The 17,689-nt window shown below is 46.4% G+C and overlaps 1 protein-coding gene across 3 annotated transcripts in view; it reads left to right on the top strand.

Moving 5' to 3' along the window:
• LOC147429746 (nicotinamidase 1-like) overlaps positions 1 to 17,282 on the top strand; it is a 106,417-nt gene extending 89,135 nt beyond the window's left edge. For all 3 annotated transcript variants that reach the window (XM_086495982.1, XM_086495980.1, XM_086495981.1), the window contains exons 3-6: positions 2,901 to 3,084; positions 3,162 to 3,295; positions 16,449 to 16,634; positions 16,913 to 17,282. In XM_086495982.1, coding sequence (XP_086352108.1) covers positions 2,901 to 3,084; positions 3,162 to 3,295; positions 16,449 to 16,634; positions 16,913 to 17,008 — 600 coding nt within the window. In that variant the 3' untranslated portion in view covers positions 17,009 to 17,282. The remainder of the gene's footprint in view (positions 1 to 2,900; positions 3,085 to 3,161; positions 3,296 to 16,448; positions 16,635 to 16,912) is intronic.
• The last annotated feature ends 407 nt before the right edge of the window (positions 17,283 to 17,689 follow it).

The following is a 17,689-nucleotide window of genomic DNA, read 5'->3' as shown; positions in this document are numbered from 1 at the left end:
GCAAGGTCGCTTTCTCCCTCCATTCCTCTATCTCCTTCCTCCATTCTTTCATGTTGGTCTCGAATGTGGAGGCGCTTATTGGTGGCCGCAAATGTGGAAATTTTGCTTGCCATGGGAGAAGCCACTTTGCTTGTCACACAGAGAGAGAGAGAATGATATATTAACGTCTTCAAAAGGCCAAAATGACCTATGAGACCATCAGATACAAAGTGGTGAATCTAATACAATGTCTGAAGTACAAGTACAAAAAGTACTGAAAGTAAAAATGAAAACTGAAAATGAAGTGTGAACTGTGAAATGTGAAAATGTAGAATAGGCCCTCAATGACAGTCTGGGTGTCGTGCTAGAATGCCTCTGATCTTCTGCTGGAGTCTCCGTCGATGTAATGTGCTCCTGTGTCTCGGTCGTGGTCGGAGAGAGAGAAATGTTATATTAACGTCTTCAAAAGGCCAGAATGACCTATGAGACCAAACTGATACAAAGTGGTGAATCTGTTACAATGTTTGGTTACCTTAGTACTAAAGTACTAGGTGTGAAAAGTGTGAAAGTGAATGTGAAAAACTAAATACAAAGTATTAAATAAACTTCTTAGGAGCATTCTGGGTGTCTGGCTAGAATGCTTTTAATCCTTTGTTGTAGTCTCCTCCGGTGAAGTGTGCTTCTGCCTCTTGGTCTTGGTCGTCTCGATTTCCTAAGCTCAATCTCTCTGTCAATTAGGGTGCGTTTGGTATGAATGTGGGTACTCCTTTGTGTTGGCTGCTGGCCTCCTGCTTCCCCTTCCTTCCACTCCTGCTTCACTCGATCCGAAGAAATCTGTGATCTGCCTCTGAGGCTGTAGTGCTCTTTGTCTTCTCATTAGATTATCCCTGTGCCGATGTAGTTCCAGTAGGTACAAGCCTAAGCATCTTTGATCTTGGTATTGCATGACTCTATCTAGAGGTCCAAAGCCTTCTTTAAATAGGCAATGGAAACGCCCACGTATCTCATAGTATACGGTGCAATGGCATATGTAGTGTAATTCTGTCTCCGGCTCCATTCCGCATAACTTGCAAATTCTGCTCTCAGGTGGGATTCCCCTAAATCTGCCAAATTCAATTTCCAGCTGGTGTGAGGATGTACGAATCTGACCAATAGCACATCTCAAACCATGAGACAGGTGGGTATCCATGTAGCTCGGGCGAGTCACAAATCCATCTTCAGATAGCTGTAGGAAGTTTTCTTTGTAGTCGGCCATCTTCGTGCCCAATTCTTGTGTAGGGTCTACCCATGTCCTCTTAGTATCCAACTGTATAAGATCCTGACGGATGATTTTATTAATCTCCGTTCGTGTAATTGCCAGTGATGGAGCCTCAAGAGAGTATTGGTAGGGGGGTAATCTTTCCATACTGAACCCGTGTCTCTGAAATCACGAAGACAATTGCGCATACCAGCATGATGTATACCCTTTCATTGCTAACTGTCGAGAGGATTCGAGGGCCAATCTAGTATAGCGGCAATTATTTGTATCCCACAAACCATGTATAAAGGACACTGATCTGGTAAGAGCTTCAATTTCTATCGGAGGGGCAGCTAGTTCCTCTCGGATAATTGCGTGTGGTACAGAGGCCTTGGCTCTAATCATTCGGGAAATCATAGATACCAAAGGTCTCTCCATTGGCTTCCAATTATCCTGATCCACAATGGTCCCCAAATCTGGACCCCATATAGCATAGCCGAAGCCACCACAGTATCAAAGAGCCAAAGTTTTGTTCGTGGTTCCTGAAATTGCACTTGTGAACACATCCTCTCCAACCCTCCCAAGGCCGCAGAGGCTTTGGACAATCTAGCCTCTGCTGCTTTCTTAAGAGTAAACTTCGGTCCTACAAATACCACACCAAGGTATGTGTATGCATCTGTGTACTCTACTGTATCCTGGCCATATGCAAATGTAGGTGCCGATCTCCTAACCCACTGCGGTGTGGTGTTAAACACCATAGCTTTGGTTTTACCCAAATTCACTGACAGTCCGCTATCCTCCGCAAATTTATGTAATGCATCTAACTGCCTCTGCATTCCATCTGGTGATTCTGCTATCAATACAATATCATCTGCATACAACAACAAAGGGATCCATGACCCTGCAAGTTGAGCACCTCTGTCACCCTCTCTATCAATGTAATCTGATACCTCATCTATATACATACCAAATAAAGTAGGGGACAATGGGCATCCCTGCTTTACTCCAACGGTGGAATGAACAATGTCGGAATCCCCTTCTGGAGTATGTACATAACCAGTTACTGACCCATATAAGGCCATGATCCCCCATATAATCTCTTTGGGGATCCCTAACTCTTGCATCCTGCGCATCAATCTGGCCCTTGGTACTGTATCAAAAGCTTTCCGAAAATCCACAAAGCAACAATACATCCTTCTCCCGCTTGCTCTTCCTTCCTCAATAATGGCTGTGAGCGTAAGAATATGATCTAGAGTGGAATAACCCCTCCTGAATCCAGTTTGTCTTGTTGCCCTTATGCCCTCATTCTCTGCCCATCTACTCAGTTTTTGTTCCAGAATGGATGCGTACAGTCGGGTCAATGTGTGACCCACCATAATGGTACGGTAGTTCCCGGGTATCATAGGATCCCCTGACTTGAAAATAGGTATGATAGTAGATAATTTCCAAGATTCAGGTAATCTTTCACACATGACCCGATTAAACAGACGAGCAAGGACTTCTGAAAGTAGATCCCTTGCATGGATCAAATGTTCTGCTACTAGACCCTCATGATCATATGCTCTTCTTGTCTTCATCTTATCAATGGCTTTTTCCACCATTTCCGTAGTAGAGAGAGAGAGAGAGAGAGAGAGAGAGAGAGAGAGAGAGAGATTTATTTGCTAAAGTTTTTTCGTTTGGGTAGGCTCCACGTTCATTTGATTCACAAATTACTGCCATGGTTGAAGAGACTAACAGGCTAGCAAGAGAATTTTCAATCAGGAATTGGCCCATGCTAGTACTTCTAGACACTCATGATGCTAGCAAGCCAGAAAATCCATATCCACCTCACTGCATCGTAGGGTCTGGTGAAGAGAACTTGGTGCCTGGTATGCTGTCATTCAATCGGACACTTATTTTGTCTCTCTTTCTGTCTTTCTCTGCTACATGTTCGTCCTGAATGCAGCTCTACAGTGGCTAGAACACGATAAAAACGCCTTTTTAATGCACAAAGATTGCATCAACGGCTTTATTGGAGGCTTGCAAGCAGATGGGAGCAATCTGATTGTAGACTGGGTGCAGAAAAACAAAGTTCAAGTGGTATGTTTTTTGCAGTTCGTTGTTAAACTGGGTCTTTCATTGTTCTAAAAGGATCTCCTTTACTCAAGAGGACTCTGATGTTTACTAACAAGATCTGGTCTATGCTATGTCATTTGTATTGTTGAAACATTAGTCTTTTCTTACTGCTGCAATTAGTGTAATTTATGTGCTATTGTGGTATCCACACATTACTCGGCTTTTTCTTAACAAGAATGGTTAGCACATGATGGCTAGAGTTTGTTAGGCAAAAGAAAAGCAGAATTAATCATAATCTGTACCTACCTATACCCTTGCACAAGTGTCACACTATTCACACTATACTTTGTGTGCACGTCGTGCGTGCACACATACAGAGAAGCAAGTTTGTTTTTATTTACACCACTAAAGACTCTCTTTTAAGCATTTGCATGCTCCAAATGCCAACTTAGTAGGTTCTCTCGAATCGTGCGATAAAAGTGTTCCTTTTTGTGACTTACCAGCATTATTTTGTAGCATCAATAGCGTTCCTTTGTGATGTGTGCTTGCTGGGCTTCATTAACCCCAGCTAGGGGAACGTACTGCAGGCTGGAAACTACCCTGATGTGCAGCCTTCAATTTGGCCCTATATTGTCTTCATGAGAGCCACCCGATCAACCACTTAACTTGTTTGTTTGGAGGTAGTGGACAGCAGAGGGGATTGATGCATTAGATCTTGTCATATTAGCCCAGAATTGCTCCATTTTTTGAGAGTTACCATGGAAAGTATCTCCTTTGAGTATCATATAAGCCCAGAGTTGTTCAGTTTTCGGAGAATTACAGTAGATCCCTCATTGGAGAGTCACTTGGAGGTTTGATCAACTGATCATTGAGGTAACTCGTCCATCTATGGAACATACAAACAAATACCACTATAGTTATGGGTCGGGGGCCCTTCAGAGAGTTATTGGGAGCCCATGACTGTGTGATCGTCTCTTTTCATCAGTGTTGAATAGGAACTTGCAGCCTGTGAGATATCAAATCCAGAAATACATATGGCATTTTGGAACTGCAATGGGTCATTATGGACACACCCAGGGAGATTAGAGAAGGCAATGGAGGGCAAAGACATAAATCATGATGCTATTTACAAGATGCATTAGAGCCTAGAGCAGGGCTTGCGGAGAGTACATGGCTACAGGTGGGAGTGACTACGTAAGAAGTGTTTGCGCCACAACACTTCCAGAGGCTCAAGGGGTGTAGCAGCACTTTACAGACGAGAGCTACATGGGTGGGTACAGATCGTGGCAAGAGATCCAAGGTGTGGGTGAGGCTACAACTATCTGAGGAGCACTTCATATACATCCTATGTTAGTTCAATCTGTCAGCATCGAAGGTTGCGTGGCGACAAGGGTAGACCCAGGGAGGGGGCCGAGAGATGGGGAAGGAGAGGAGGAGAGAGATGCACACTCACCATACACATGCATAATAGAGGAGATATGAAGTATGCTAGTCTAGGAGCGGTCATCTTGATGGGAGACTTTTAAGGTTGGACACAGAGCAGGCTATGGTTTTGAGAAGGCAGAGATGCTACACCCCTTGATAAGTCGGCAGCTTAGAGGACTTATGAGGACACAGGGACTCCCACGGCCTATGGTTGCCATCTTTTCTGGCTAGGGTCAAACAAAGTCTCGTTATAACGAGATGGCCAGTGACCCAGCTTAGGAAGATTGACATGCATCTTTCCGACTGTTTGAGAGGGGGTAGTACAATGGACTACATACTCTGGATTTAGAGAGGTGGTACATCTCATCTCCTCTGTTGCCATCTTCCGATTACCTATTGGTGCCAATCATACATATCTCTCACTCTCCCTTACTTATGTAGCATCTACTTACATACCACCTACATACACACCTCATACTGCTATATACTTCATATATGATCTTCCCATGATCTTGCCGACGCCTATACCCACCAAGTATATGAGGGCATCTATCAATTGAACCCTTTGACACCGTTTGGGACACTCACTAATCAGCTATCCTCCATACTGTATACTTCAACTACTGTCATTAGCTTTCCCCACCCCAGAACAAGTGGAAATGCACCGTGTGGGACTATACCCCAGAACAGATTGGTAGAATGATGGGTGCAGAGAGGTGTACAATTGTCTCCTTGCACATCATGCATTGGAAGAGATCTCTCAACACCCAGAACTGCAACCAGATGAGGATTCTCACCTGCAATGAAAAAATGGCGATTCAAGGAGTCTCAATAGTTGAGACTTTTATGGTCACCTATGCATGGTTAGACATGTTGCCATGGCATGGCGCCAGCTCAGAGAGCTCTTCCACTCATTCCCATCAGAGATGGCACGGCTATGGAGAGGGACTATACCTTGCACCTCGGCTGCTAGTGATACCAGAGCCCCCATAGCCATTCTCACCTCATCTACTTTCTTCTTTACAGAGATGTGGAGCAGGCCATATGCTGCCTACAACATGGTGTTCAGCTGATTGCACAGGCATGTAGAGTGAGACCACATGAAATGCCAAGTGACAACATTTTTTATTATGAGCTAGCCAAGTGAAACTATTTGACAAGTCCCAGTGGCACCCCTCGTCAACGCCCACCAGCACCAAATGACTTGTGCCAGTCGACCATAGCCGCACTGGTAGACAAGAACAAGAAACTTTTGCTAGCAAGCTTGTTAGCACACTCAGCGGGATAGGCCAAAACAATGGCCTATTAACCCATCAATAGTCACTAGAAGCTGATCTGTAAAGCAATGCCACACCAGATATCCATTGCTCTGGGAAACCCATCTGCTGTATAGTATCCATTAAAAAACCCCAATCAACATGATTGTATGTCTTCCTAAATCAAGAAAGATGATGGTGAATAGATTGTCCAAGATGCATCTGACATGAACATAGCCATTTTTGATGTAGGAATGAGTTCCGACAAGAAGGCACATCCTCTCTCTCTCTCTCTCTCTCTCTCTCTCTCTCTCTTGATTCAACTCTCCTTGTCAGATCTTAAGGTCTCTTGGATAGTTCCTATGATGTTAAAATTCTCTTCTTCTTCGTCTCTCTCTCTCTCTCTCTCACTCTCTCATCTCTCTCTCTCTCTCTCTCTCATCATCATCATTCTAGTTTCATCATAGTTACGGATACATAGATTTAGTCAGTCAGTATCACTAGTATTTTGCTCCTTGTTTACAGTATTAGATCTTTGACTCTAATACTCACAAATCGTTTTGAGATTCACTATTTGATGAGAGAGATTGGATTTGAGAGAGTAAGACCTTGATTGATTGATTGAATGATTTTGAGATCTTGATAAGGGAGCTTGAGCTTGAGGATTAGCTTGTGAGAGAGATCTTTAAGGTCCTTGAGGCTTGCTTTCGAAGCCCAAAATTTCTTCTTCTTCTTTGTCTCTCTCTCCTCTCTCTCTCTCTCTCTCTCTCTTTCATCATCACTCACTTCCTACTTCATCAACCTAGGGTAATTTCAATGCTAGACTGCACATCATCAGACAGTATTTTATGATACTTCAGAGGAGATGCTGAGAGAGTTGGATGTTGCAGAGACGGGCCTATCTAGACTATCACAGGATGGAGAACACATTGAGTATGGACAACACTTGATAGACATGGGGATTGCACATGGATTGGCCATCTTGAATGGCCTACAGAGATTTCCCGCTGCGGGGGGTTTTACATGCTTTCCACATAGACATGGACTAGCACAGTGGATTATGTCATGGCACAGCCGAGCCTCATCTCTAATATCCAGGATCTCACGGTTGGACCCAGACCTGTTGGTGTGGCAGTGGATCATGCTCTTGTGTCGTTGACCATCTCTTTTCAGTTTAGTGTAGCACACAGGCTATGGGCAGCAGCCCCTACTCTCTACACCTTCACGCGGGAGACGGACTCTGTATACATAGATGGGATCTATAGACGCCTGTGCACAGAGGAGCCAGGGCGACCTCTGGAGGAGCTTACTACTATACTGACTTAGACACTACATGATGCAGCAGCAGAGGCATACCCACATACCCAGCCTGAGTAGAGACGCCGTTCGGGGAGCATGCCCCAAAATAGTTGGTATGATGAGGAATGCCGGGACACTAGAGCTAGACTTCAGAGGGAGGTGCTTTTGGGGGACATCACTCACAGACAGTCACAGATTGACTTCCGACGCCTAGTGCGGCGGAAGAAGAGGGCATTTTTGGCTCGCTTAGAGCAGGATCTATACCAGCTATTCTTGAGTCAGGACTCACGTGAGGCATGGCGGCTCTTTCATGAGCACCCCCCCCCTGCCATCACTTCTACAGAGGCCTGGGGCCAGTATGCATCATCTCTGTACACAGTTCCTGAACAGCCCCCCCTTCTCGACCCCCCCAATCCATGCCCACACACATGTGCTTTTTTCATCGTTGAGATGGTGAGGAAAGCCATTGACAGGATGAGGACTGGGAGAGCATATGATCATGATGGCTTAGTGGCTGAGCATTCCATGCATGCCAGAGATTTACTAGCAGAGCTTCTAGCAGTTATGTTTAACCGTGCCATGTGTGAGGGCTTGCCTGACACTTGGAGCCTATCTACTATTGTACCTATCTTCAAGTCGGGAGACCCTATGGAGCTTGAGATTTATCGCACTATCATGATTGGACACACATTGGCACGGTTGTACGCATCTATTCTTGAGCAGCAGCTGAGTAGATGGGCCCAAATACATGGACACCCACTTGTCTCATGGGATACGATGTGCTATTGGCCAGATACGCACATCCACACCAGCTGCGGATCGAGAGTGGGAGATACAGCGGAGTACCAGCAGAGGCCAGGACATCCCCCTGTGTGACATCGAGCCTGAGACAGAGTTGCACTACACATGCCACTGCCTCGTCTACTACGAGATACGAGGCTGCTTCCATTGCTTGTTCAGAGAGGGCTTTAGACCATTCTCTAGAGTCATGCGGTACGAGGATCAGAGATGCCTGGGTTTGTTTTGCTCGAGCTGTGCAGACATAGAGAGAGCGTGATGAGAGGAGAGGCTAGCCAGGCTCAGAGACAGATCACAGACTTCTTTAGAGCTGCCACTGGACACGCGGAGGAGTTACTGCCACAGCAGAGCTCGTCGCCTCACACCAGAGGCACACTGATCAATCGAGCGACTGAGCTGGGGAGATCCAGACGCCCACGACTGCGGAGGACTACATAGCATTGACGGAGGCTGCATCAAAGGATTCGGATCACTTTGGCTTGACATGCACGACGCCCGGTTAGACTACTGACCATGGAGGAGATTGATGAGACCCGCCAACGACCGATGTTGGATCTCTTGTGATCTAGCTATCCCAGCCAGCTGTTTAGCTGCTTAGTTCACACGTAGCAGTTCAGGATTCCATAGTATTTTATTTTGTCATTTTGTCATCTTGTTACTCTGACTTTGTATTAGATCCACCACATTGTAACTTTCTGGTCTCATAGGTCACTTTGGCCTTTTAAAGACGTTAATATAACATTTCATTTCATTTCATCTCTCTCTCCCCCGCCCCCCCCCCTTTTCTTTCTTGGCTAGAAAAGGGGCTGTATTCTGTGTACAGAAGAGACCTCTGGAGATGCTCAATGGCCGCAGAGGGCCAACTGGAAGAGTGGACTATGTACACCGTTGTTCCTATCCACAAGTCCGGGGCACTTTTGACCCCCCAAAACCCCCCCAAAACCACATCATGATTGACCATTCATTGGCCAAGCTCTATGCGCAGTACTTGAGGTAGAGCTTAGTACACATGCAGAGCAGGATGGCCTAGAAGCACCTTGACATCTACCTGAGCCGCTGAGCGTCACCTTTACTTGCTCTGCATGTCGGGTATGTAGCTCCGGTGATGCTAAAGCACCAACTTTTAAGAGCCTTGCACAAAGGGTGGGTATTTGACATTTAGTCACACCTGCTATGATGTATGCAGCAGAAGTTTTTGACTCGTAGACTCACAGCCTCATGATGTACACGGGGTCACAGATTATGATGTTATGACTATCATCCACAGCCCCACATTATAGTTTTAGACCAGAGCTAGCCCATGCTAATTGAGGTAGTCTGTGACAATGTAGCAGAGATTCGGCCGGACCTAGATCCCTCCTGGCCAGTCTCTACGAGTCCTCTGAGCTCTCTCCCAACTACTGACCATCCTGATCACTGACATGCGTTTCAAATTGTGGGCTGTTTCTCTATCTCTTCCACACACTGGGGCTGTTGATGGATCAAACCGCTCTAGGATCAATAACACCCCCATTGCATTCTCCCTCAGCATAGAAGAGAAGTTTTAGCTTACGAGGAACAATGTTACGAGACCTCAAGGTCTATAAGATGAGCCTTGATAATGATAGTACACCATGCAACTCGAGGACGGGTGTCTCTAGTGCCATCAGAACGAGCCGATAGAAAGTTGCACACTAGGCATTGCAGCTGAGATAACCCTTGGATGCAACATCCAACAAGAGGTGGTATACCTGGTACACAACCATAGCTCTCCCGAGTGGTAAGTGCATGCAAGACCAATGGCAGAGCTCCCTTGAAGTGGACTTCAAAACTGGCTCAAACTTTACTGTGCTGAAACATCAAAGCCCACATGAAATGCCAAGTGACGACATATTTGATTATGAGCTAGCCAAGTGAAACCATTTGACAAGTCTCAGTGGCACCCCTCGTCAACGCTCACCAGCACCAAATGATTTGTGCTAGTAGACAAGAAAAAGAAACTGTTGCTAGCAAGCTCATTAGCACACTCAGCGGGATAGGCCAAAACAGCGGCCTATTAACCCATCTATAGTCACTAGAAGCTGATTTGTAAAGCAATGCCACACCAGATATCTATTGCTCTGGGAAACCCATCTTCTGTATAGTACCTACTAAAACACCCCAATCAACATGATTGTATGCCTTCCCAATTTAAGAAAGATGATGAAAATTGGCTGGGCTGACTGTCATCCCCACTCAATAGCCTCAAAAGGGTGAATAGATTGTCCAAGATGCATCTGACCTGAACATAACCATTTTGGATGTAAGAATGAGTTCCGACAAGCAGGCACATCCTCTCTCTCTCTTCTCTCTCTCTCTCTCTCTCTCTCTCTCTCTCTTCTCTCAACCTGTAGCCCGCCCCTTGGCAGCGTAGCCTGCAGCCCCTCCCCCTCGCGTAACCTGCAAGCAGTGCGCCACCCCCTCAAGCCAATCCCCCCCCTCCTCCCCTCCCCCCCCCAAGGTGCAATGCTCTCAGAAAACAGAGTTTCAAAACAGTTTTTTCAGCCCTGCAGGAAAACAGAATTTGCAGAAAATAGAGAGCGCAAAATTCAAAAATATACAGAAAATTCGGAAATCGCAGAACTTGCAGAAATTGCAGAGTTTGCAGTTGCAGAAAGCAGGACTTTGTTCTGATTTGCAGAAATTGTAGGAATATGCCATGTATGCTTAATGTGGGAGAACATGTATGCATAATGTGGTGCGTGTAGTGTGGTCTCCTACTACCAGTGCAAATTTCCTCTCGTTTTTTGGCGGCGATCAAGCATGAGGAAACAAAATGATAAGCCCGACCACTTAGAGGATGCAGTTCAAAAGTGCAAGGAAGAAATGACCGAAACCATTAACAAGATTAACTGCAACCTATTGGGCACAATAAAAATGCTCGAAGAACGTGTGTTGGCCCAAGAAACCAAGATAACTACACTGGGGGATCGTGTGACGGCCCAAGATGAAGAGATTGCGTCACTCAAGAGGGAGCTCGTTGAGGCACGAAATACACTTGAAGAAGGAGAATAGCAACCTTCAGTAATAGAAGAGCTCAACACGATCAAAGAGCAAGTGCAAGCCATCAAGGAGGGGGAAGAGCAGCACAAAGAAATGACGACCTCTTGGGTGGACGTTATTACAAAGACTCAACGGAAGGCAGATGATGCCGAGAAATGGATTGAGGTTGCCAAGAAAAGAAAAAGCAAGGAAACAACGTCCCACCCCACCATTATTAACCTGACACTAGAAGGGGAGCGAAGAAGGCGTGTGCGCTCTCTATATGTGAGAATTTGCGGCCTTAAAGACAAAGATAATGTGGACGAAGAGGTAAAAGAACTCATGGCTTTGATGGGGGTTCATGACCCGATGCACTCAAGAGCTTGGAGAGTGGGCAACAAGAAAAATGGGAGCAAGGGCGAAATCTCGAAAGAAAGGGCACTCATCCTTCGTTTTTTCTCCATGGAAGCGAAAAAGGACTTTTTGAAGAAGAGACTAACTCTAAAGAAAACGGGCATCTTTCTCGGAGATGACCTTACCCTCTCAGATTGCTCATATGCAGGAGGTAATGCCAGAGATTAGAGCGGCAAGGGAAAAAGGTAAGATTGCCTTTTACCGAGATGGGAGAGTGGTAATATTAGAGCGACGCTCCACATAATGGTGTGAGGCCTATGGGACCACACTCAAAGTTGCGACCTGGAATTGTAATGAATCTATGCGCCTTGATGTGGGTGCTTTTGAGGATACTTATACGGGAAGGGACATCGTCTTCTACTCTGAGACACATCAGGCCCCTGGGCAATCTATGCCTCACATGAGTGGATACAGATGGGAGACAGGCTGTAAATAGGAGACACGATTCAGAGCGTAGAGGGCGGGGCTCAGGAGGAGTAGCAGTGTTATTCAAGGAGGAGTTGCAGCCATTGATACATATAGCTCGCAGGGATGAGCAAGCTAGGTACATGTGGGTGAGATTGAGAGCAGAGACATGCAGATATCTTTACATTGCTATTTCCTACTTCCCCCGAGTACGTTAGTGTATGCACCACCCAGCGGATAGTCCCCCTTTTCTATTTTGGATGATGACATATGGGAGTTCTCTAGAGATGGGGACATCATCATTCTAGGGGACTTCAATGCTAGGACTGCCCATCATCAGACAATTTTTTATGATACCTTAGAGGAGATGCTAAGAGAGCTGGATGTTGCAGAGATGGGACTATCCAGACTATCACAAGATGGGGAACATACTGAGTATGGACGACACTTGATAGACATAGGGACTGCACATGGATTGGTCATCTTGCACATGGATTGGTCATCTTGAATGGCCTATAGAGATTTCCCACTATGGGGTGTTTTACATGCTTTCCACACATACATGGAACCAGCACACTGGATTATCTCATGGCACAGCCGAGTCTCATCTCTAGTATCCAGGACCTCACGGTTGGACCCAGACCGGTTGGTGTGGTAGTGGATCATGCTCTTGTGTCGTTGACCATCTCTTTCTAGTTTAGTGTAGCACACAGGCCACAGGCAGCAGCCCCTACTCGTTACACCTTCACGCAGGAGAGGGACTCTGTATACATAGATGGGATCTACAGAAGCCTGTGTACAGAGGAGCCAGGGCGACCTCTAGAGGAGCTTACTACTATACTGACACAGACATTACATGATGTAGCAGCAGAGGCATACCCACATACCCAGCCTGAGCAGAGATGCCGTTCTGGGAGCATGCCCCAGAACAGCTAGTATGATGAGGAATGCCACGAGACTAGAGCTAGACTTCAGAGGGAGGTGCTTTTGGGGGACATCACTCAGAGACAGTCACAGATTGACTTCCGACGCCTAGTGTGGCGGAAGAAGAGGGCATTTTTGGCTTGCCTAGAGCAGGGTCTATACCAGCTATTCTTGAGTCAAGACTCACGTGAGGCATGGCAGCGCTTTCATGAGCACTCCCCCCCCCCCCCCCGCCCCCCTTTCCTCCGCCATTACCTCTACAAAGGCGTGGGGCCAGTACGAGTCATCTCTGTTCACAGTTCCTGGACAACCGCCCCTTCCCGACCCCCCGATCCATGCCCCCACACATGTGCTTTTTTCACCGTTGAGATGGTGAGGAAGGCCATTGACAAGATGAGGACTGGGAGAGCATATCATCATGATGGCTTGGTGGCTGAGCACTTCATGCATGCCAGAGATCTACTAGCAGAGCTTCTAGCAGTTATGTTTAACCGTGCCATGTGTGAGGGCTTGCCTTATACTTGGAGCCTATCTACTATTGTACCTATCTTCAAGTCAGGAGACCCTATGGAGCCTCGGAATTATTGCACTATCATGATTGGACACACATTGGCACGGTTGTACGCATCCATTCTTGAGCAGCAACTGAGTAGATGGGCAGAGAGGGAGGGGATACGCGCAACCGGGCAGGCAGGGTTCAAGAGAGGTTTTTCTACTCTTGACCATATCTTGACGCTCAGAGCCATCATTGAGGAGGGCAGATCACTTGGGAGACGGATCTATTGTAGCTTTGTGGACTTCTGCAAAGCATTTGACACAATACCCAGAGCTAGATTGATGCGCAAATTACAGGAGATGGGAGTACCCACAGAGCTCATTTGGGGGATCATGGCATTATACAGGTCAGTAGTGGGGCATGTACGCACCTTAGAGGGTCTATCTACACCGGTTCACTCCACTATTGGGGTGAAGCAAGGTTGCCCGCCCTCTCCTACTCTATTTGGTATGTATGTGGATGAGGTTTCTGACTACATTGAGAGAGCTGGTGATAGAGGTGCACAGCTGGCAGGGACATGGATTCCACTATTGTTATATGCTGATGATATTGTGTTGATCCCCGACTCTCCGGAGGGGATGCAATGTCACCTGAATGCTTTGCATAGGTTTGCCCATGAAAGTGGTTTGTCTGTCAACCTTGGTAAAACCAAGATCATGGTATTTAATACCACCCCACAGTGGATCAAGAGGTCAGCGCTCGCATTCACATACGGCCAGGAGATAGTGGAGTATATAGATGCTTACACTTACCTTGGAGTGGTTTTTAGTGGACTAGCATTTTTGTTGAGGACAGTAGTAGAGACTAGATTGACCAGAGCCCATGCAACATTGGGTAGATTAGAGAGGATGTGTTCACAGGTTCAGTTTCACGAGCCTCGGACGAAGCTCTAGCTCTTTGACACTTTGGTGGCTTTTGCATTGCTCTATGGAGCTGAGATTTGGAGACCTTCATTGGATCATCACGGGAGGACTGGTCGCACTGATGGATGGGGGGACATGGAGAAGCCACTAGTCTCTATGATCTCGTAGCTCATTAGAGCCAAGGCTTCAGTACCGTGTGCCATTATCCGAGCAAAGCTAGCTGCCCCCCCACTAGTGGTTGAGGCGCTCACCAGATGTGTCTCCTTCATACACCGCATGTGGGAACTTCCCAGAGACAGATGTCCACCTTGCACTTGAGTCCTCTTGACAGTTAGCCATGCAGGAAGATACAGCATGCTGGTATGGGGAGATGACATCATGATTTCAGGCGCATGGCTTCAGCATAGATAGATTGCCCCCCTTCCAATACTCATTGCATGCTCCCTCTTTGACCTTACACAATCCGAGATCACTAGGCTCATCCACCAAGACCCGACTCAGCTGGACACCAAGAGGACATGGATACAGCCAGCACAGGAGTTGGGCACGAAGATGGCTTTCTACAGAGAGCATCTTCTTCAGATTACAAAGGACGGTTTTGTGACGAGGCCCAGATACATGGACACCCACTTGTCTTATGGGATACGATGTGCTATTGGCCAGATACGCATATCGTCACACCAACTGGGATCGAGACTGGGAGATACAACGGAGTACCAGCAAAGGCCAGGACATGCCTCCTATGTGACATGGAGCCTGAGACAGAGTTGCACTACACATTCCAGTGCCCCGTCTACTACTAGATACGAGGCCGCTTCCACTGCTTGTTCAGAGAGGTCTTTGGACCACTCTCCAGAGTCATGCGGTACGAGGATCAGAGATGCTTGGGTCTGTTTTTGCTCGAGCTGCGCAGACACAGAGAGAGCCTGATGAGGGGAGAGGCTAGCCGGTCTTGGAGACGGATCACAGACTTCTTTAGAGCAGACACTGGACATCCAGAGGAGCTACTACCACAGGAGAGCTCGTCGCCTCACACCAGAGGCACACTGATCAACCGAGCGACCGAGCTTGGGAGATCCAGACGCCCACGACTGCAGAGGACCACACAGCATCGACGGAGGCTGCATCAGAGGATTCGGATCACTTTGGCCCGACATGCACGACGCTTGGTCAAACTATTGTTCATGGAGGAGATTGATGAGGTACGCCAGCGACCGATGCTGGATCGCTTGTGATTTAGCTATCCCAGCTAGTTGCTTAGTTCACACCTAGCAGTTTAGGATTCCATAGTATTTATTTTGTCATTTGTCATTTTTGTTACTCTGACTTTGTATCAGATCCACCACATTGTGACTTGCTGGTCTCATAGGTCACTTTGGCCTTTTGAAGACGTTAATATAACATTTCATTTCATTTAATTTCTCTCTCTCTCTCTCTCTCTCTCTCTCTCTCTCTCTCTCCCCCCTTTCTTTTTTGGCTAGAAAAGGGGCTGTATTTTGTGTACATAAGAGACCTCTGGAGATGCTCAATGGCCTATCACCCAGAGGAAGTACAAAAGCGAGGTAACAATGCGTAGGCTATGTAAACATCAAGGTGGTCTGTACGATGAGAGTAAAATGAATCACTGGGAGGTGCATAATGCCATGTGATGTGGGCATGATCCCGCCTGAAAAGAACTGACAATCTTGCCCATGTGTGAAGAAAGGCACATCTATGCTGCTCCGCTGCCCTGGAGGAGCTGGCTGAAGAATCTCATTGATGGTTGGGTGGTGAGCTTCTGTCGTCCACCTCCTCTTGCTGTGTGAAGCACGAAGAAGGCTGTTCCAGCCTGTGCACATGTTTACAGTTGGAGGTAGTTCAAGAGCCCTGTGGCCATTTGATGGGATGCAGTGTTGCTTGCGTCTCAAGGATAAGCTTTACTGGGGCTCCTTGATGGTGGTGCCTTGAACCGTTTTTACAGCCAGCACGTGCTGTGCAGGCATGCACAATGGTGTTATAAACAACGGGGATGGGTGGGGTTCAGTAGCAGAGCGGAAGACAACTTGTGGGTTCTTTTTTACCGGCAAAGCGCGTGTCCACATAGTAGTACAAGCACACATGACACTACTTGTTTGTTCAAAGTACGGCTACATGTTCATATCATGAAAATTTTGTCATGGTTATCTAATAGTATGAAATGTTTAACGTGTTGTCATGAACAATCACTTACACCAATTGTATGTTTTGATCTTTGACAGATGGTCGTCGTTGGCATATGCACAGATGTTTGTGTGCTAGACTTTGTGGTCACTGTGCTTTCAGCAAGAAATCATGGCATTTTGTCTCCTCTAGAGGAGGTTGTTGTGTACAGCAAAGCATGTGCAACTTATGATCTACCTGTGGAGGTTGCGAAAGGGATTGATGGGGCTTTAGCTCATCCACAGGCAAATTTCTCTTTATCCCTTGTTCAATCTTTGCATTTATGCACATACACGTGCTTACCTCACATAAAATCTTTGGACGTATTATACTACCAACAGAAGCTGAGAAAACATATACATTTGTCAAAAACCAGCAGGCTCGAACATAAATCTAAAACTAGCACATGTGCACAGCACACTGCACGTGCCCATATCTTGAACAGGCATAAGCACAATTGCTCATGGTTTTCTGAACTACTTGATTATGCACATCTCAAATGTTTTTTCCTTATTTTTTCCAGGATGCAGCCCACTATCTTGGTTTATATATGGCAAAGTCAAGAGGAGCTGTTGTTGCTGATAGCATAACTTTTCCTGAAGCCAATTCTCACCGTTGAACAGCAAACAACCATTAGCTTTTGGCTAGGGATGCTTCCCAGTGGTGGCATTTGTATAGTGGTGTTCTGCAGTCCAAGATAGATAAAGGGTGGAAAATCACCATGAGCTCAACTAAAAGAAAAATTAGGTATAAGTAAACCTTGAGAATGTACAATTATGTTGTAAGATTTATTGCAAAAGAGGCCATAAAAGATTTCAAGGGTGTGAAGGCACCTAACTAATTTTTTCATGGTTTATATTGTTTATGTGAAATGTGAGCTTGAATTTGTTGTGTATGGGTCCAGTATAACTATCATGTATCCTCTATCCTGACCTGTGTCTGAGTCTGAATGCTACATGTTAATATTCTTAGCTACCATTGTCAGCATCGTACCTGCTTGTAGCATGCACGGACAAGTGCATGAAGCACACCGTGGATGCAAAGTTCAGGGGTGAAGTCCAAATGGGATGTGAGGAGGCCTAGATGGCCATAGGGATGTTCAGCGTGGCATACCATAGACTTGGGCACAATCGGCCAATGTCGCAGTCAAGTATGGATGACCAGGTCTACATAAAGGGGACTCCTATGGTTGAGTGGTGAGCTTCTGACTGTGCTCCTATGTCAGAGAACTCTTGGAGGAGGCTTATGTCTCGGGGCGTTCCCCCCTCGGTAATCCAACACGTCCACCTCCTCTTGCAGT

This window comes from Adiantum capillus-veneris, chromosome 22 (genome assembly GCF_014529385.1).
Source record: "Adiantum capillus-veneris isolate H3 chromosome 22, ASM1452938v2, whole genome shotgun sequence".
Lineage (NCBI taxonomy): Eukaryota > Viridiplantae > Streptophyta > Polypodiopsida > Polypodiales > Pteridaceae > Adiantum > Adiantum capillus-veneris.
Note: the sequence above shows the minus strand (reverse complement) of the source record. Positions and strands in the feature narration are given on the sequence as shown.